Source organism: Osmia bicornis, chromosome 15 (genome assembly GCF_907164935.1).
Source record: "Osmia bicornis bicornis chromosome 15, iOsmBic2.1, whole genome shotgun sequence".
NCBI lineage: Eukaryota > Metazoa > Arthropoda > Insecta > Hymenoptera > Megachilidae > Osmia > Osmia bicornis.
In genome coordinates, this window is record NC_060230.1 from 721634 (window position 1) to 740597 (window position 18964).

An 18964-nucleotide genomic window follows, 5' to 3' on the forward strand; every position below is an offset into this window, starting at 1 on the left:
TTATCGATAGAAGATTTTATACTCTTGCAGTCGATAAGTTGTCGAGTAGTTTCCGCGGCCTTCCGACAGTCGACGCTAGTGTTCCCCTGTTAAAAAAACCTACCGGTAAGTTGTTGAGTAGTTTGCACCACTTTTGTATAGATGGCGTTGAAATTGATGACGCGCTTCGGCGCCAAGCGGCTAATATATACATAGTCAAATTTCTGATCAGCCTACCGACCATAAATTAATAAATTAGTCAATAATAAATAAAAGGGATGGCAAGTCAAGCACTACAAGAAGGATATACTGACGTACTTTGAATTATTTATAGCAATTTAATTAATAATTTGTAGTGTATATTTACAGTTCAAATAAAGTAAGAACATCCATTCATATGTAGATAAAACTAATTTTTATGTAGTAAATACAAAAATGATATTAAAAAATTATTACAAAAATACGAATTCTCACAGCAATTGATTTCAGGTGATTTCAGGATGCATTAACAGGAAAGTTGAAAACGGGATATTGGCAATATTCGAATGTGTTGTTTATTGAATAATTGGAATTGTTATTTAAATATAAGATTTAAAAATATGTTTTAAGCAATGTTAAAGATTTTATTTCGTTACGTGAATTTCTCTACTTCAAATCAATTTTTTCGGGTAAGCAGGGAGTATTTCTTCCAAAATTTTAGGTTAAGTTTTCAGCACTAAAGTTATTTAAATTATAAGTTTGATTTTATTTAATTAATTATTTTAATTGTATCGATTCTTAATTATAATTGTTTAAATTTGCGAATATCAATTATTGTTAGGTTAATTTTTGGTCGTGTTTATGTACTACAGATTGAAAGTAATTTTATAATTGTGTTTTTTAAAAAGGGCCATCGAACGTGGCAAAAGGTCATAATGAAGGATGAACTGATGCCACCAAGTAGATTCGATCCAGTGATTACAAAATTAGATAATGCATTATTTCACTCTTTATTTACATCTGAACTTAACACCTTGGCACAATTGTTTAAAAAACGTAATTATGAACTAAGGATTGCTGGTGGTGCTGTCAGAGATATTTTGATGGGTATAAAACCAAAAGATTTAGATTTTGCAACAGATGCTACTCCACAAGAAATGAAAAGTATGTTCATAGAAGAAGATATTCGGTTGATTAATACTAATGGAGAAAAACATGGTAAATTGAAACCTGTTACACTGTGCTTACACTTATCGAAGATAATTGAATTCATTACACATTTTTAAGGTACAATTACACCAAGAATAAATGATAAAGAAAGTTTTGAAGTAACTACACTCAGAATTGACACAGCTACTGATGGTAGACACGCAAAAGTTGAATTTACTAAAGATTGGAAATTAGATGCTCTTCGTAGAGATCTTACAATAAATTCCATGTTTCTTGATCTCGAAGGAAGAATATATGATTATTTCTTTGGCTATGATGATTTGCAGAATAGAAAAGTGGTTTTTGTTGGAAATGCATCATTGAGAATTAGAGAAGACTATCTTAGAATCTTAAGGTATTTCTTAAATAATTAATACAGTTTATTTGTTAATATTTCAATATTGAAATTGTCCTCTTTCACAGGTACTTTCGCTTTTATGGAAGAATCGCCGAACACCCCGACTCACACGATGAAAAAACAATAACAGCGATCAAAGAAAACATACAAGGGTTACAAAATATATCTGGAGAAAGAATCTGGAGTGAATGGTCGAAGATTCTTAGTGGAAATTTTGTGAAAGAGATAACTTTAAAAATGTTGGAATGTGGTATTGCTAGGTAAATCTTAAGTTAATAATTATGGTAATTTGATTATAATTTTACTATCACAATTATATTTTTTCAGATACGTTGGTCTTCCAGAAAATTTAAATGTAAAACATTTTGAAATTCTCTGTGAAGCATCTAAGAAAAATAATATTTCTTTCCACCCAGTTTCATTTCTTGGCGTAATGTTAAGCAACTCGGATGAAGTACTACAACTGCATAACAGATTAAAGTTTTCTGCATATGATAGAGATTTAGCGTATTTTTTAATTCGATCTTGGAACGAAAATCCACCAATAGATGCTTTGAAGTTTTATAAAAAAATGCTTGTTCATTGGAAAGGGAGCATTAATGTTGCAAAAAATTATGTTTGCGAATTATTAAAGTGCAAACAGCAGTTTAGTCTTGCTGAAGAGGTGGAAAAAACAGTGATACCTAGGTATTAAAAAAAAAATTAGAAATTTAAACATTGTAACTTTAACATTCTATTGTAATCAAAATAATTATTTTTAGATTTCCGGTTAGTGGAAACTCATTGAAAGAACACGTTAAAACGGCAAGGATGATGGGTATTGTTATCAAAGAATTGAAAGATATTTGGTTAGATAAAGATTTCAAATTGACCGCCGAAGAATTGCTTCAAGAAGTTCCACGAATTGTCAGTGAATTAGAAGATAAATATTGCTATCAAAAAGGTTGAAATTTTTACTTAAGGAAATAAAACTTTTACCAAAATCGTATGGTATTTGTTGTGCATTTTGATATTTGAGAATTTCATAATATATTAGTAATATACATTCCTAGTAAATTCATAAGTATTTATTAAAAATTTGTGGATATCGTCAAAATGCATGTTGATCAATTGCAAGTATTTTTAAAAATCCCAATAATTTTTTAATAATAAAACTATTTATAATTAAAAATTACTATTATGTCTGTAAAAAGAATGAAAAAGAGAAAAAATAATTATACATTATTAACAATGTCTAATATAGAAAACATTCTGTATTAAGGTTTTTAACAGTATAAGACACATTTATTTTTAAGAGCATCACATATTTATAGTAAATTGCAATTCCTTAAAATCTATTTACACGGTAAGTTGATAATGTGAAAGAATATTCGCAAGGAAACTCTATCTTCAAAAGAGTCGCGTCGTTATTTAACATTAGGTTATGCACTAAAACCTTCGTTATTCCTTAAATTAAACTATCAATTTTAAATATCTATTTTACTTCCAAATATGGAAGTTCTTTTATTTCAATAACTAAAATCCTATTAAATCACAAAACAAAACCTACTAACAAAATGTAGAAACGTAATTTTTTCTTTGTAATTTAAATCTAATTATTTGTTTATAAATATTTAGAATAATTAGGTTCCAGTGCATACTTGATCTGTAAAATAAAATTCTAATCGAACCTAAACAAGCTTTAAAAGCAACTTGAAAATAACAGTCAACTTATCCTTTTTTATACAATTTTGCTCAAAAGAAAACTAACTTTTCCTTAGGAACACCTTTAGAAACAAAATGTTACACCAATTTCATGTGAACACATTATCAGGTTGACTTTTTATAATTCTATGTATTTACTTTTACCACTCCGCATCACCATTCATTTTTTGAAAAACATAATCCTTACCACTGAGGTTCATTATACCGTCTTTGAGGTAGAATTTCCACTTATTTCTACTCCTTGTTATCTAAAAATTGTTCATTAAATTGTTCGTTACACAGTGGACATTAAATAGAAAGTGAATTAATTTATAAAGAAAACGATAAAATTAATAAATACCTTATCGTATTGACAAACAACTACATTTTCAGTATCAAAAAGATCTGTTGGATCGTCATCCGTTACGTCATCTTCCGAATTTAATGGTTCCTGAAAATTGAAAACCATATATCAAAAAAGAGATTTTTAATTTGTTAATAAAGATTTAGAAAGCTGAAATAAAACTTTTTAAATACTTCTTCTCTTGTAGCAGCTTCGTCATTTTCCTCTTCTTCTTTATCATCAAGATCTTCTTCTTCATCTTCATTATCTTCCTCTTCTTCCTCTTCATCATCATCTGACGAATCTCCAAGAGGACCATCTAACTGTGCTATGTTATTCTGTAACAAAGATAAGAATTAATTTCCACTTACAAAAACAAAAGAAAAGACTATGTAATGATATACCTGACTTTGAACAGGCCGTTGAGAGACATTATTCGCACTTTGTGTAACTACTTGAAGAGGCTGACTAACTTGAAGTGGAGCTAATGCCTGACCCTGAAGCGTGGAATTGACATGCTGCTGGAGCAATGTACAAGCCAGGTTAGCTGGTAATCCCATTGCAGCTGAAATAACTGGGCCCGTCAGAATTGTATGCAATTGATTACCTGAACACAAATTATTACAATTAAATTTCAATGGCATTAACACTTGTACACATCAACATTAGTATATATTAAATTATTATATACCTTGAATTGCCGACGCAGGAACCTGTATAGTTAAAACTCTTTGCTGAGCATCCGGTACACCTGTTTGTGGTGGCAATGTTATCTGAATAGGTACTTGTCTGTCCATCACTGCAGACGTAGATGTGACTAACTGCTGCACTGGTGCACCAGCATGCGGTTGTATACCAGTTGTAGTCGAATGGCATTGTGTTTGTGTTTGTGTCTGCTGAGGAGCCTGTTGTTGTTGTGGTTGTTGCTGCTGCTGCTGTTGTTGTGTTGTTTGTTGCGGAGCTGAATTTCCTCCTGATTGTTGTAAAAAGTGGTTTCCCATATTTACTCCTGAAAAATGGAGACTGCATTATACTTGTCGAGATTACTCATTTATATTAACTTCAATTATACTTTGAATTTTTTATAGATTTAATAATATACAAATTAATTTGCTACTAATACATTTTTCTTATTTATGGATATAAGATAATTACCTTTATTAACAGGCACAGCTTTGTGTGTATTTATTTGAGGCACCTGAGGCTCTGGGGGATCTGGGTTTAGTTCTACTGCTTTACTAGACATTAATTTGGTTTCCCATATTTGTTTGAGCTCCTGTAGTACTTGTTCATCTACACCTTCATCTATGAATGATTCTCTTACACCCGATATAACATCCTCTATCACAGTATTGTATAGTTTTAGCTGTAATCAATATATATTTTACTTTATAATGAAGCTCTTTAAATTTAGGATTTAAATTAATTTATTTATTGTACAATTTTACATTCATTTCATTACATTTATATTTACTTTGTATCTAGAAAACATAACAGGGTAACCTAGTGTATTTAAAAAATATAATATTTTAAAATAATATAGTTCATAAACTTATTTAATATTTTAATATATTGTATTTCTACAGGCATTGTTTCTTTTATTATATTTAAAACAAATTCTAACTTCTATTAATAAAATTTGTACAGTCATTATTGTTTGGGATTTATTTAAATAAAATAGTGATTACAATTAACGAAGTATAACAATGTTTTGAAAAAAGAAGAAAAAATGATTCAAGGAAAGTTGTAAGAAATGTTATTCGTTTTTTATCAACGAAATTCTAAATACATATTATAAATTAGTAACCTATAATAATTAAAATTTCATCAATGATATATAAATTTAATGTGGAAAGTTTTGTCTGAATCAAAGATGAGAATAACAAATGTAATGGTAATAACATAAAAAAAAACAGTGATAAAAATCATCATCGTCATCATGATGGTTATAATTAACTGTTTCTTTTATCAGTATCTACCTTTTATTCATACTTATTACTCACCACACTTGTCTGACTGAGGGCCATTGCAAGGATAATTCGTATTGTCTAATTAAAAAAACAATATGAACAATCCAACGAATAATTCAGCCCCAGTTCAGAAGCCGATTCGTCTTAGCATCGCTCTTTTATATACTGTGGACACGTCTCCCATTCCACCTGACTCTAACGTGAATCGAGAACAGCCATTTCCATTTCAAAGAAAATCAAAGTATCCAACCTTAACAAACGAAAATTTTATCAATTAGGAAATATAATTGGCCATTGGAGAAAAGAAGTATATAAAATGTGGGGAGTAGTAATGAAATATAATATTATAATATGTATGTAATGTGTTTAGCAAGTGATTGTTAATATTGAATATTTAAGCTTTTGAGCACCAGTCTGATGCCCCTCTACAGACTGCTTCTTACTTAACGGTAGCAAGTTGAATGCTGTCGGTTAAAATACCTGAACGCCTCAATGGTAATATACCGATAGTTTAGTTTTAATTATAGTTCCAAGTCTTGCTCCTAGATAGCGGTGACTTGCTTGCAAAATGAGTGAAGACTCAATTGTTTATATGTAAATTTTAATAATGGAATAACATTAAAAACATGTATTTATTTATGTACGTATTATGTACCTAGTTAATTAAAATTAAATAAAAAAAGAGCAAAACCAGTTTACTATTAATTAAAAATGAAGTATCGATAATTTAATCATAAGTTTTATGTAAAGCGCGCTTCTATTTATTAGAGCATATTTATACAAATTCATGATTCTTTATTAATGATAATAAACGATAGATTAAATCAACTTTTTACAAGCTCTCTTCTTTATTTTTCTCACACTCTCTCATCCTCACACGCCCTTTTTCATATACATACATAAGTATACGTTTAAAAAAATTCGGACAAAATTTATCGCTTAAATAGTCAGATATTTCGTAATTAATCGACAATTCGATTTCCAATGATTTTTTAACATAATCCATTAATTGATACAAATTTTTCATGATTATTTCAAAGAGGAAATGAATCTCACATTAATAATTCAATTTTTAAGAGAGAATATGCGATACAAATTCATTGAACAACAAATACCTTAAATAATAATATATACATTTATGTCGATCGATAAAAAAAATTCGATCGAAATTCACAATTACATTTTTTATTACTTAGAATTTTTATAACTGAGTAACTCGTTTACAGAATTATTTCTCTGGCCAATCTTCGGCGATGTTATATTAAATAATAATGGCGAAAAGACGTATCAAAGAATTTTTTAATTAAAAATTGACAATAATTCCTCATATTTCAAAAATTAATTTATTATAAAATGAACCAGCATTTAGTTAATATTTCTAAATGAAAATTTAAAATTACAGAATCAATTGCTTAGTTAAAGTTTCATATTTTGTAATGAAAATATACATAAGATAAATATAAAAGTATTATAATATTTGTATTCGTTTTTAAATACATATGTTCGCCAATTACACATTAAAAAGAATTATTTTATGGTGAAACCCCTTTCAGCCTGCTGATTGACCAATAATGAAATAAATCTCTATTTTTAATGTATTGAATTTGTTGATTGATTGTATTTCTGTTTTGAGAACATTTATGGAAAAAGAATTTCAAGATCATCGACATCGGAAAGAGAGAAATCAGAAGAATCAGGTGATCTACTATAATCTGTTATATCTCCTCCGGCATCGTCTCCATCGACTGCATCTTCATCATCGTCGTCGTCGTCGTTATTCTCACTATCGTTTCGCTCATTTTCATCGCCATTCTCTTCTGCTACCACATCTGCGTTGTCTGCGTCTATTTAAAAACCAATTTCATTTCATATTAACAAAAAAATTTCTATCATATAATGCAATAAAAAAGGTATACATAGAAATTTATATGTTAAAGTCGAATTCAATATGAATTAAATCTGAAAAAATTAAAAACTTCAATTAGAGATATAGTTCAAACATAATTAGAATAATTTATAGTTAACTCAAATTTATAAATAAATATAAGGATTTATATTTAATAGCTAGCTCTTTAAAATTAAATTATTTGTATTAAAAATAAATAGAAAAAAAAATATATTAATTGAAAGATTTTTAAATTAATAGCAGATTCTTACCATCAGCATTATTATCGTCAGAAGCCGAGTTTGAGCCATCATCATCGCTTGCATCAAGATCATCTTCATCATCATCTTCATCCGCTTCGTTCTCATCATCTCTTCTTCTTCCAACATCGTACAGCCTAACGCAGGATTCCTGGATGCTATCAAATTCACCTTGATTTTCAACGATTGCTATTTGAGTGTCAAATTTATTACAAGCCAATCCGTAAATTCCTCTTTTGACATCACAAGTTGCTGTAATTATTTAATCATTATAATTTATTTGATTTTCAAATAGGATAGAATACGTTAAAAATCCAGAAAAAATTCATGATCACCTACCGATATTATTGTAATCTAAAGCATCTAACGTTTTAAATGAAGTAACATAATGCGATTCATCTCCATTTTCTTGATCTAAAGATACAGCATATATAATGTTATTAACTGGAGAAAAAATTACTTCCATCTGATCAAGCGTTGGTACTGTTTTTAAGAGATGAAAAGTTCTTAAATCCCAAACTTCTGTATTCGATACTACCTCAGTGCCTGTTAAAAATAAAAATTTATTATCCGATATTAATATATTATCTTATGTTAAATAAGATAACAAATTATCCACATTGTTTAGTAATTTATACATTGGCGTAATTAGGTGGGGACTAGAGTGAGCCTGAAAGGTGTGGATTGGTTCCTTCACCATTCTGAACTTTTAAGATTTCAAGATTTCAAAATTTCAAAATTTCAAACTTTCTAAGGGTCCTGTGCCATCCTAAAGAAAATCCTACTTACGCCAATGAATTTATATGTAAATACCATTTGGATGAAAAACTCCATTAAGTGTTTGATTCAGTTTATCGAACTTGTGAATTTCTTTCCCTGAATTTACATCCCAAAGAATTCCATCGCTGAGAACCAATTCATCATTCATACTAAATGTTGCACGATTTTTGGTGTATTGATTGGAGATTGAAGGGGTAAGGGTACTTAATAATTTTCCAGTAGCTATGTCATAAATCTGAAAATTAAAATTACAAAAATAATGTCAGTAATTACTCTTACTGTACTCATTCGTGATATTATTATTTTATAGGAAAAGAAAATACATACAGTTGCACTTTCACCTTGGGTTCCAATAATTCTGTCTTGAAGTTTACCGAATTCGACATAATCTTCGTTTTCTAAAGATAATTTCAAATCAAAGAAGGTTCCTATACTCCACAATGCAGACATAGGACTTCTCCATGCGGTAGAAGTTAACAATAAATTTCCACGTTGATTACATTCCATGTGATAAACATAAGATTCATGACATGGATACGTTGCTTCCTCTAGCCCTGTATGCGCATTAAACATTTTTACATCTCCTGCGTAAGTACCTAACATTAAATATTGCTGGCAGGGCTGAAAGAATATTGAAATACTACATTAGTAATGCTTTATATTATTGCAAATAAAGAAAATGTAAAGATTTATCCATTGGAATGACTAATATTCTTTCCCTGAAACAGGCTGGAATTCTGGAATTTTTAAATTCTAAACTTTCAAGTTCTAGAATGGTGAGAGTTTCTTACCTAATTACGCCAATTTAATAGAAAACTCATCTTACCGAAAAGATGCAACAGGTAAAAGTTCCAACGTCCGTAGGCCGGAAAGTTTTAACAGGACAAAATCGGCTATAAATATGTCTTCTATCCAATCTCCTACCGTCTATTCCTAATGCTCTTCTAGCCAGTCTTACTGTTACATTTGTGGGAATTGAATTTTTTGTACAAGGATCCGGACACTTATGGGGTCTGTATAATTAAACAAAATATTATTACAAATAAATAAATTTATAAATGATTTCATTCACAATTCTTTATAAGCAATACTTACTCAAAGAGATTAAATTGTGGACAAGTAACCATAGGATTTTTACACAACGCGTGTTGATTTGTTAAATATTCTGTAATAATAGAATCCAACGTTACAGTAGATGGATTTGATGTAGCAACTCCAGGCCCACCACTTCCAGGGTCCCTTGAAATTTGTTTCTGTAGTGATCTACACACAGTTGGTTGCATAAATGATTGACAATTCATTGAATTGACTAGAGGCTGTTTATCAACTTGGTTTTTCCTAGAAAAAGAAATTCTTTTTTAGTATCAACAAAGTATCGTATGTACTATAAAATGTCTATTTACTTTTGGTTAATTTGCAGTTTAATTGGTTGATTTGTGATATTCGGAACACCGTTTTGAATGAGGCAGTCGGAAAGTTTCATACGTATGTTACTTCCAGAAGATAAAGAGGATGATCCGGAGCCTGTATTTGAATGGGACAAAAATCTAGACGAACTAGGAGTGGTACTATTTCGAGAAGACACTTCTCTCTGAGTACATCTACTCGTATTATATAAGTTAACCGGAGCTCCGGGAGAGAATCCATTTCTTGTTCCAGTAGCCACAGGATTTCGATAAGTAAATGGTTGATATGTAGAAATCGATTTCATTATTGCGGATGAATATAAATTTGCTTCTCTATGAAGTGTCGAAGCAGTTTCTGTTAACCCTTTCGATACTAAATGTTGGTATATTAAATGATTCAATTGTTGCTCGTTATATTGTATTCTAGTTTGGGCTACTACGTTTGCTCGATGTAAACTGGCCAAAGAAATTTCATATTCTGCTCCGGTAGGTTTTGCTTTCCCAGAAACTCTTTCCATTAGCTCTAAAGCATATTTCTGAAACGTAACGTGTTCCTGTCTTTTCTCTTGGAGTATAGGATCCTTCATAAGAGCTTGAATCTGTCCATCGGTAAACATTGGAAGTTTACTAATTATCTGTCTTACTTTCTCACTGCGTGCTAGCCCCGCTAAAGCACGACACGCCAATGCTCTTATGCTATCCGCATCAGTGATAGGTGTTTTAACCATCATCAACTGCAACAAAACCATTATTCCATTATTTGATCTCACGCTTTCCCAAATCTTTTGTATTAACTCTTCGCTATTATTAATATTTGCTTTCTTCTTAGCGGAGCCAGTCACCGAGTATCTGGCCACGTTTCCACCAATCCTATTTATCGGAGCGCAGACACAGTTAATTACAGCTCTTAACGCAGCTCTTTGTACATCAGGATCTGCGATGATTTCACATTCAGCCGCAGCTAAGAGTAAATTAATTGCCATAGTCATTGACATGTCTGGCATGTCTACTCTTTCGCAAAGTAACAACATCACTTTTGGCACTATGGAACATATAGCTATGACATCCAAACATGAGCGAACTGTTTCTGCACTGGAAGTTGTGTGAACTCGACCACTATAATTCCATTCTCTAGCGAAAGCAATAATTTGTAGTAGAAGCGTTATACCACCCAGGCGATATAATTCTTCTACTGGTGGCCATACTGCTCTTACAGACATCAATTCTTGTAGAACTTCTACTTTTGCTTGCACTTCTTCGCTACTTAATTTGCAAGCTTTGTAAGGTGGTAACGATGGCTGCCAGGTGTCACGCTCTGCTCTAATATTCTCTGCTCTTTGTAACTGCTCCGCTTTGAGATGTAAGTGAGCTTCCATGTATCTTTTTAAAGCTACTGCAACGTGTCTAACGATCTGTCTAGAAGCACACTCTTCGTCATCGTTAAGTGCTGGCTCCTCTTCTATGTTCAAGATCGGTAGAGTGGATATCACATTGAAAAGTTTTCGAAGCCCATCCTGTGCATCGAATTCTTCTAGTATTACTTTAAACGGAAACGAAAATCCAAAAAACATTGTTGCATGGCATCTTCCAGAATCGTGACTTCGTTCTAGAAGCCATAATGCGTAGGTAACAAGGTCCGAAATAACATGTTTTGGTAACAGGCACACTCTCTCCATTGCGTCTTCACAATATGCTAAATAGTATAAACAAATAGAAACACCAGTAGCCGCGACACTGGGTCTTGGAACATCCAACAATTTTTGTAAACCTCCAACATTAAGGAATTCAATAGAGAATTTCTTGTGACATAGAAGAGAAGCTAAGTATTTTAAAGCTTCAAATGCTAGGCGACTGTCCTTGGTTTCTCTAACATTGATATATTTGAGAATTAGTTCCAAAGCATTTTGTTCAAATACATGACCTAAGAATTCTTGATATTCACCCATCGGTGTAAGATACCTATACGAACAAAAAATTTTTATTACTTTTTCTACTTTCATTACAACATTTGTAACAAAGTTAATATTCTTACTTGCCTTAATATCAGCATCTGTCTTGTAGCCAACGTTGGTGGATGTATCTGTACATTTCCAATCACATACGATTCCATTTCTGCCCATGAAGAGTTTGAATTTCCCTCTAATAACGTAGATGGTGTAACGGAATTTTGAGTAGATGATGCAGAGTTTTTCTGCAAATTGCAACGTGCTGAAGAAATGTTCAACGATCTGCTGTGAGTGCTTTGCGTCTTAGACGGTGTTACTTGATTATTAGAATTGGAATTCTTTGGCACAGACAGGGGTGGAGACATTATTTCTGGATACATAACGTCACTTTTTATGGGAGTTTCACATTCGATACTGTTTTTCTTCTTTTTAGGTAAAGGAGCTGAATCATCTGATGGAACATAGTCCTCTTCATCCTCAGAATAATAATTACTATGACTAGGGCTTTTGAGAACACCATTTTCTTTCCGTTTTTCTCGAACCTTTAAACAAAATTTATAATCATTAATTATACAATAAATTTGTAAAAAATATTTAATTACAGCAAAATTAAAATGGCCAAACAAGTAAATAAACTAATTTTACTTTTCTTTTCCCAGGAACACCCTTATTCTCCCCATCCCCTCCGCTATTTCTATCTTGCCCAAAATGTGCAAATGGTCTACTATTGGCTGCAAGTTGTCTATCTTCCTGCATCTTTTCTTGTAATTTATGAAGCCTTTGTAGCATCAAAGGAACCATTTTTGCATTTTGTTCTCTAAATCCTACCACAGAAATACATCGAATTATTTCATCTTCGAGCATACAGATAGAGATTAAGTATGAAATTAAAAAAATACCCGTAGCAATTTCCTGAACTTCCATTGCAGCAGCTACCAGTCCAGTTGCATAACTTTGTAATGGCTCTATGCTTTTTTCTGCCCATGAAAAAAGACGATGGGTAAGTCCTTCCATATCTGGCTGAAATACTGCAGAAGTTTCTAAGCCAGGAAGAATATCAAGCATAAGACGACAAGCTGCAATATTTAGTTTCCTAACATCACGACCTGTGATACCAGCACGAGACCAATAAGTGTCTCTCAAATAATCATTTATAAGCTGTTGAAAACATAATAAATTGCATAATTATTTTTCACCTTACAGTAATATAATATCGTATACTACTTTCTTTTACAATCTTACCTTAGTCATAAAATTATCTTTCCTAAACAAAACTTTTAATATGTGTCCAAAATTACACTCTGGATCTGTACGCGATGGATGTCTTTCATCAAATGGATCTGGATCCATCTTTAAATAGTTTTCTGTTTCAAGTTCTATAATCTCTGCCAATCTTTGAAGCGTTGGAATTGGGTCGTATGTAGGTGATGAATGTTCCTCTTCCCATTGTCGAAGAATTTGAACTACATCTGTTACTTCAGCTAAGGATTCTGCACTTGACATCTTTCTTACTGTTATCCTGTAAATATAAATTTAATGCAAACAATGTGTTGTTTTTTTTTTAATTACTTTATGAGGTCAACAGATTTTTTTATTTTTATTACACAATAGTACATTGTTTTCATATCTAAAAACATATTATTAATGTGTTATATACTCTTCCTATTTTACAGTTCCATATGATAGATTACAAAAAATTTTACCACTAAAAATATAAAATAATCAATTCTTTATTGTTTGCAATATTTATTTTCAGTTGTTTTGATTATAAATGTTTCACTATCAAAATTAAAATTAAGGAAAGCTAACATTACAATAAACCGATACCGAACAAAAGGGGTAATATGAACAAAACGGTTGTATATTGTACAGTAAAATAAAAAGTACAGTTATACGATTCTTCAACTTGGAAAAAACATAATATACACAATTTTGCACTAAATAATTGCTAATTGGAACAACTGAATTTAACACTTAATCGTTATTTCAAAATCATTAAATTTGAAATCAATTGATAAATTAACCTCAAAATTGAATATACAACAAACAAACGTTAATGTTCCAGAATAAAACATGTAACGAATTAGTAAAAAATACTAATTATAAAAAAACAATTAAATTAAATGCAAAAATGTAGAATACCCGTAAAAACAGTTTGTTGACGTTTTTTTGAAAGTCAGACGAGGAAAGGCAGCGTGTATCTTATTAGGTTAGAATAAACGACTCATTACCTCCTTGAAATTTATTTAACAATTAACTTGTTTGACAGTTATCACAGTGTATGTCACCTTCTTTTATACGAGCTATTGTATTAAATTGTGAAAGTATGCAAAATTCCAATTAAAAACAATGTTTTCCTAGCAAAGTACGAAACACAACCACCGACATGCACGCTGAAGTCGGTGTAGTTAATTCATCTTATGAAATGTCACAATAAAATAGGATTTTTTATCATATGTTGGTTTCCATACTAGAACCTGTACATATTTAATAATTACACATTGTTTTATAAAACATTTAAATTATTAAATATTTGTCTCTCGTTATATAGCCAAGTTCATTTTCTTAATCAAACGAATTACATATTTCATAAGAGTCGTCTTATACAATTAAACTATATACATTTTTATATGTATTTATGCTGCTACGAACAATATTATTTAATGATTTTTTTAAATAAAATATTCTGGAATTATCAATCATGTATGGTAAATTTTTATTTCTTTTAAGAACGCATTTGCACATATGTTAAACCTGATAAATCAGTTTTGGGAACACACTACTCTTGTGTCATATGATCATCATTAACCGAAGACACTTTTGTCAGTAGGCGTTGACTCCTCCAAAAATTCGATTCAAAATTAGTATATTGAAAAAGTAACTGCCAGTATTAAAAGGAAACCAGTAAATCTTTAAGCTTCAATATGGCACTAAGCGATGCAGATGTACAAAAACAGGTATAAATAATTTAATTTAAAATACTTGTAACTTCTCATCGAAGACCATCGATTTCAATCTATTTTTGCATTTTACTCTATATATTGTTGCTTACATAGAATACCTGTTTTCTTGTTACATTTATATTATTGCAGTTGTTCTTTTTTCTTACAATAAAGTCATTGAAAGAAATTTTATTATAAGAACTGGATAAAAATTTTTTTCAATGTAGTTTTGCAATAGAATTTACGAATATTAAATGATTTCAGTTATTTTTATTATTCTGTCTTAATTTTTTTATTATTTTGAAGAATTGTTAACATTAAGTTTACTTTACAAAAAATTATTTTGTGTAAAACGTGAGACTATAAGCAACAATTTAATCATAAGCTTTATTTGATCAAGTTCTATAGTAACATAGATTTATAAAATATTATAATACTTGTTTAATATATGTTTTATTTATAATTTTAATATTTTAAGATTAAACATATGATGGCTTTCATTGAGCAAGAAGCCAATGAAAAAGCAGAAGAAATTGATGCTAAAGCAGAGGAAGAATTTAATATTGAGAAAGGTCGTTTAGTTCAACAACAGAGACTTAAGATTATGGAATACTATGAAAAAAAAGAGAAACAGGTGGAACTTCAAAAGAAAATGTATGTATAATACTGAGAGTAATTTTAAATTGTATGTAGATTTTGTCTAAACTAAAAGAATGATTACATTAAATTTAAATTTTATTGCACAGTCAATCATCAAATATGTTAAATCAAGCTCGTTTGAGAGTACTGAAAGTTAGAGAAGATCATGTGCGGAATGTACTTGATGAAGCTAGGAAAAGATTAAGCGAAATATCACAGGATGTTCCTCAATATAAAGAAATTATGAAATTGTTGGTTCTACAAGGTCTATGTCAGGTAAAAGCTCATTGAAATATTAAATATTAATTTAAAATAGTTTTTTTTAGTTAAAAATTCATAGTTTCTAATTAATCTAATACATTTTCAACTTACAGTTGACAGAAGCTCATATTACTATTCGTGTACGTCAAGTAGATCTTTCCTTAGTAGACTCCATTATTGAGCCTATTCAAGATGCCTATAAACAAATAACAAGAAAAGATGTTGCAATTAAAATTGATCAAGACAACTTTCTTTCTCCCGATAGCTGTGGTGGTGTTGATTTATATGCAGCAAAAGGTATTTATTCACTGAAAAAAACCCTTATAAGAGAATTATTCAAGATTATTTGAATTAAATAACATATTCAATAATAATGAGTTAATATCATTGTGTAAATTATTTTTAGGGCGTATAAAGGTCAGCAATACTTTGGAAACAAGATTAGAATTAATAGCACAGAAATTGATACCAGAGATACGTTCAGCTCTCTTTGGATCCAATCCCAACCGTAAATTCACTGATTAAAAAAAAAGAACCTTTCACGTTTTCTCCTCTTTTCATTCTGTTCTCTTTCCTAATAAACATTCCCTTCTTTAGAATGCTAAAAAGAATAACAGTTTGTTGTGTAGAATATAGAATCTGTTGTAAAAATTGTTGAAAAGAGAGAAAGTGAAATTGTAAAATATATCTATATACACTTATATGTATATACTTACTTACGCTCGTGCGCGAGCACACATAACACAAATCCAATATACATATGGCTATAAAGTATTTTATGTGAAGAAATTTTAACTTATCTTTTCAAATGTTCCTGAAAAATCAATTTCCTTTTATCACAACCTCTAATGTTTAATTTTTATGGTGAGTATAATTATTTTAAAATAAATTCAAATTATATTAGCCAAATTGTATGTTACAATTGTAAATTATTCGTTAAAATTAAAAACAGTTAAACCCTGTTTAACTCCAGTTTATTACAAACATTTAAAATACAAAACTACGTATAAATTCAACGATAAAATACATAGGACTACTAAAATTAGTTATTAATGTATACAGTATGAATATAAATATTGCATATAATAAGTCCCATTTATTATATCATATATTATAAGGAAAAAGGTAGTTTTATTTAAAAAATCAAAACTTAAAATTGTTGTTATTTACAGGTTTAATTCAGATAGATCTAAGTTTTTAAAATATGGCTATTTGAGAATCCGAATTTTAATTTCTTAAAAAATTTACGAGAATAAAATGCAGATTAGAAAATCGTGAATAACTTCGTAGAAAATGAAGTTCAATTATATTTTCGTTAAGTATGTTACTCGTGAACTTATTTTAAGGCAATTTCTCTATTTTGAAAATACCATTTTATATTCCATTTAAATTTTAGTATTTTAAAAAATGTAAAGTAAAATATTTCAATTTTCTTGTTTCAAATTTTAATCATTCATGTTTTACTGCGAGTTTTCATCATTTTTTGTAACTTCCAAGTTTTCTTTGCTATCCCTACTATTTTCATTTGTAGAAGGTTCATCTTTATTCAGAACGGTAACGTCATTATTTCTTTTCACTTTTTTCAATTGTCCAATAACTTTAACGTAGTTGTAGGGAACAAGACCAATATTTACATTGTCAGTAGCTTTACACCATCCTGGTACATTTTTCGGTTGCAAAGACTTTGGTGCAAGGCAAAGTTTTTGTCCAGCTTTAATACTTAATTCGTCATTATTTCTTGCAACAAAATCGTACAAAACAGTTGCAATATATGCAGGTTCTTCATATTGGTGCCATTCTTTTGGGTCCTTTCCTAAATGATTTATACCGTTAATAAAAAAAATTATATTTCGATATACTTCATTCGATTACCTTTTATTTGCATATGTTTAATATTACTCGTGATCTTATGAATCATATATGGTATTACAAAAAATACACTAAATATTAGAAATCCAGACCAATAAGAAGAGTTATTAACATTAACATTTTCATTTCCAATTTTAGCTAAAGATTTATCCCATAATTCATCGTTAATCGAGCCCCGATCCTGAAATCCTAAAATAAACACATAGGATAAGCTACATTTAAGAAAATTAAATTTTAAATTAATACATTACCATAATCAGTTTAGAATTATCCAACAAAAAAATTCCATATTGATATATGTATACTTACCAGTACTGCGTACGATTTTTCTATATAACCATTTGAGAAACCTAATTAAAGCAAAAGTACTAAATAATTGTCCTAAAGTAGAATGTAACTTCCTAACATTTTCTGCAACACTTAATATTGCTTTAAATGAATTTGTTAAAGCAAAATATGTAGACTCCAAAAGCATAGTCATCGACGAAAATGTATGAAGGATTGTTTCAATTAAATGAAAGGTTGGCCTAGTGCTATCTTCGACATATTGGAAAAACCTGTAGAAGATATGAAGAAAATCAAAAAGAGATACTAAGTAAAACATTCATTTATTATATTATTCATATATTTTTCAAATAATTACAAAAGTGCATTATTTTTTAAAATACCATACAACTCACCTATTTTCAACATCACCACTGTGCCCACCAAATACCCCAGGACTATTATAATTAGAATACGAGTTAAAACCATACGAATTATATCCTCCATATCCCCTGTACTGATTACCATAACCATATCCACTATACCCACCGTATCCACCATAATTTGATCCAAATGGTCTTTGATAATCATTGAACCCAGAATAATTTTGAACTGGTTGACGTGGTGGAAGAGGTGGAGGATTTCCTGACTGTATATTTGAAGGATATGGTATTGATGTATTTGGCAAACTATAAACAAATAATTAATTTTAATTTCTTGTAATTAATAATTATATTGCTATAAACTTTGGATGAAATTATGATAAATATCAAAATTAATAATTATTTATACTTTAACTTCAAATGACTTCACAACTTTTAATATTATTCCAAAATTGTTGATTCAACTGTTAAGTTATATAAATGAGACTTTCTTTAATTATTTGACGTTCATTATCAAAATCAATATTTTTATTTCTATTTAGATCGTTGATAAAGCAAGCCAATACCTGGGTGAAATATTCGGTACATTTTTTAATTGATTTCCATTAACACCACCTGCTCTTTCAGGCGCCATTCTTCAACGATAATGTACTTATCGTTTTCTTGATAATATTCCCTGTACAAAGTTCATAACCTTTCTACATATAAACGTAAAAAAATCATTCGTAATATGAAAATGAGACACACAGTCCCACACTGCTTTTGACAACTGTGGTGCTTCTATTCATCGTAAAACTTCAGACAGATT

The 18964-nt window shown here is 29.9% G+C and overlaps 5 protein-coding genes across 7 annotated transcripts; 2 read left to right on the plus strand and 3 right to left on the minus strand.

Moving 5' to 3' along the window:
- The first annotated feature begins 161 nt into the window (after nt 1–161).
- On the plus strand, nt 162–2513 carry LOC114872946 (CCA tRNA nucleotidyltransferase 1, mitochondrial). 2 transcript variants are annotated; one of them, XM_029180711.2, is made up of 7 exons: nt 162–358; nt 456–647; nt 867–1176; nt 1246–1522; nt 1591–1785; nt 1853–2212; nt 2287–2513. In XM_029180711.2, exons 2-7 carry the CDS (start codon nt 591–593, stop codon nt 2471–2473), a joined length of 1386 nt encoding a protein of 461 aa, XP_029036544.1. In that variant the 5' UTR covers nt 162–358; nt 456–590; the 3' UTR covers nt 2474–2513. The 2 variants fall into 2 exon arrangements, with proteins under 2 accessions (XP_029036544.1, XP_029036543.1); XM_029180710.2 differs by having other exon boundaries at nt 469–647.
- A 268-nt stretch (nt 2514–2781) lies between these two features.
- LOC114872948 (transcription initiation factor IIA subunit 1) lies at nt 2782–5876 on the minus strand. The gene is made up of 7 exons (XM_029180712.2): nt 5555–5876; nt 4707–4917; nt 4243–4560; nt 3956–4158; nt 3746–3889; nt 3570–3659; nt 2782–3477 (listed from the first exon to the last, which is right to left on the minus strand). Exons 1-7 carry the CDS (start codon nt 5576–5578, stop codon nt 3370–3372), a joined length of 1098 nt encoding a protein of 365 aa, XP_029036545.1. The 5' UTR covers nt 5579–5876; the 3' UTR covers nt 2782–3369.
- A 968-nt stretch (nt 5877–6844) lies between these two features.
- Nucleotides 6845–14435, minus strand: LOC114872909 (protein mahjong). 2 transcript variants are annotated; one of them, XM_029180656.2, is made up of 13 exons: nt 13941–14435; nt 13041–13317; nt 12698–12956; nt 12444–12622; nt 11889–12340; nt 9850–11811; nt 9542–9784; nt 9273–9459; nt 8774–9067; nt 8480–8681; nt 8006–8212; nt 7679–7918; nt 6845–7365 (listed from the first exon to the last, which is right to left on the minus strand). In XM_029180656.2, exons 2-13 carry the CDS (start codon nt 13299–13301, stop codon nt 7160–7162), a joined length of 4692 nt encoding a protein of 1563 aa, XP_029036489.1. In that variant the 5' UTR covers nt 13302–13317; nt 13941–14435; the 3' UTR covers nt 6845–7159. The 2 variants fall into 2 exon arrangements, with proteins under 2 accessions (XP_029036489.1, XP_029036488.1); XM_029180655.2 differs by having other exon boundaries at nt 14030–14434.
- A 146-nt stretch (nt 14436–14581) lies between these two features.
- LOC114872911 (V-type proton ATPase subunit E) lies at nt 14582–16429 on the plus strand. Its single transcript, XM_029180659.2, has 5 exons — nt 14582–14755; nt 15219–15394; nt 15487–15655; nt 15754–15937; nt 16047–16429. The coding sequence occupies exons 1-5, from the start codon at nt 14723–14725 to the stop codon at nt 16163–16165; spliced, it is 681 nt and encodes a 226-aa protein (XP_029036492.1). The 5' UTR covers nt 14582–14722; the 3' UTR covers nt 16166–16429.
- A 169-nt stretch (nt 16430–16598) lies between these two features.
- On the minus strand, nt 16599–18940 carry LOC114872910 (peroxisomal membrane protein PEX13-like). Its single transcript, XM_029180658.2, has 5 exons — nt 18723–18940; nt 18190–18462; nt 17819–18066; nt 17513–17698; nt 16599–17453 (listed from the first exon to the last, which is right to left on the minus strand). Exons 1-5 carry the CDS (start codon nt 18788–18790, stop codon nt 17101–17103), a joined length of 1128 nt encoding a protein of 375 aa, XP_029036491.1. The 5' UTR covers nt 18791–18940; the 3' UTR covers nt 16599–17100.
- Between the last annotated feature and the right edge of the window lie 24 nt (nt 18941–18964).

What these genes read in the sequence shown, in the direction of transcription:
- LOC114872946 (XM_029180711.2), top strand. Translation starts at nt 591, where the DNA reads ATGTTAAAGATTTTATTTCGTTACGTGAATTTCTCTACTTCAAATCAA. An exon ending in TACTAATGGAGAAAAACATG is followed by an intron (nt 1,177 to 1,245) that starts GTAAATTGAAAC and finishes CACATTTTTAAG; the next exon opens with GTACAATTACACCAAGAATA. An exon ending in GACTATCTTAGAATCTTAAG is followed by an intron (nt 1,523 to 1,590) that starts GTATTTCTTAAA and finishes CCTCTTTCACAG; the next exon opens with GTACTTTCGCTTTTATGGAA.
- LOC114872948 (XM_029180712.2), bottom strand. Translation starts at nt 5,578, where the DNA reads ATGGCCCTCAGTCAGACAAGTGTG. An exon ending in TCCTGCGTCGGCAATTCAAG is followed by an intron (nt 4,159 to 4,242) that starts GTATATAATAAT and finishes ATTTGTGTTCAG; the next exon opens with GTAATCAATTGCATACAATT. An exon ending in AACGGCCTGTTCAAAGTCAG is followed by an intron (nt 3,890 to 3,955) that starts GTATATCATTAC and finishes TCTTTGTTACAG; the next exon opens with AATAACATAGCACAGTTAGA.
- LOC114872909 (XM_029180656.2), bottom strand. Translation starts at nt 13,301, where the DNA reads ATGTCAAGTGCAGAATCCTTAGCTGAAGTAACAGATGTAGTTCAAATT. An exon ending in AGTTCAGGAAATTGCTACGG is followed by an intron (nt 12,623 to 12,697) that starts GTATTTTTTTAA and finishes TTTCTGTGGTAG; the next exon opens with GATTTAGAGAACAAAATGCA. An exon ending in AGACAGATGCTGATATTAAG is followed by an intron (nt 11,812 to 11,888) that starts GCAAGTAAGAAT and finishes TTGTTCGTATAG; the next exon opens with GTATCTTACACCGATGGGTG.
- LOC114872911 (XM_029180659.2), top strand. Translation starts at nt 14,723, where the DNA reads ATGGCACTAAGCGATGCAGATGTACAAAAACAG. An exon ending in GTGGAACTTCAAAAGAAAAT is followed by an intron (nt 15,395 to 15,486) that starts GTATGTATAATA and finishes TTTATTGCACAG; the next exon opens with TCAATCATCAAATATGTTAA. An exon ending in TTCTACAAGGTCTATGTCAG is followed by an intron (nt 15,656 to 15,753) that starts GTAAAAGCTCAT and finishes TTCAACTTACAG; the next exon opens with TTGACAGAAGCTCATATTAC.
- LOC114872910 (XM_029180658.2), bottom strand. Translation starts at nt 18,790, where the DNA reads ATGGCGCCTGAAAGAGCAGGTGGTGTTAATGGAAATCAATTAAAAAAT. An exon ending in GTACCGAATATTTCACCCAG is followed by an intron (nt 18,463 to 18,722) that starts GTATTGGCTTGC and finishes ATTTGTTTATAG; the next exon opens with TTTGCCAAATACATCAATAC. An exon ending in TAAACATATGCAAATAAAAG is followed by an intron (nt 17,454 to 17,512) that starts GTAATCGAATGA and finishes TAAATCATTTAG; the next exon opens with GAAAGGACCCAAAAGAATGG.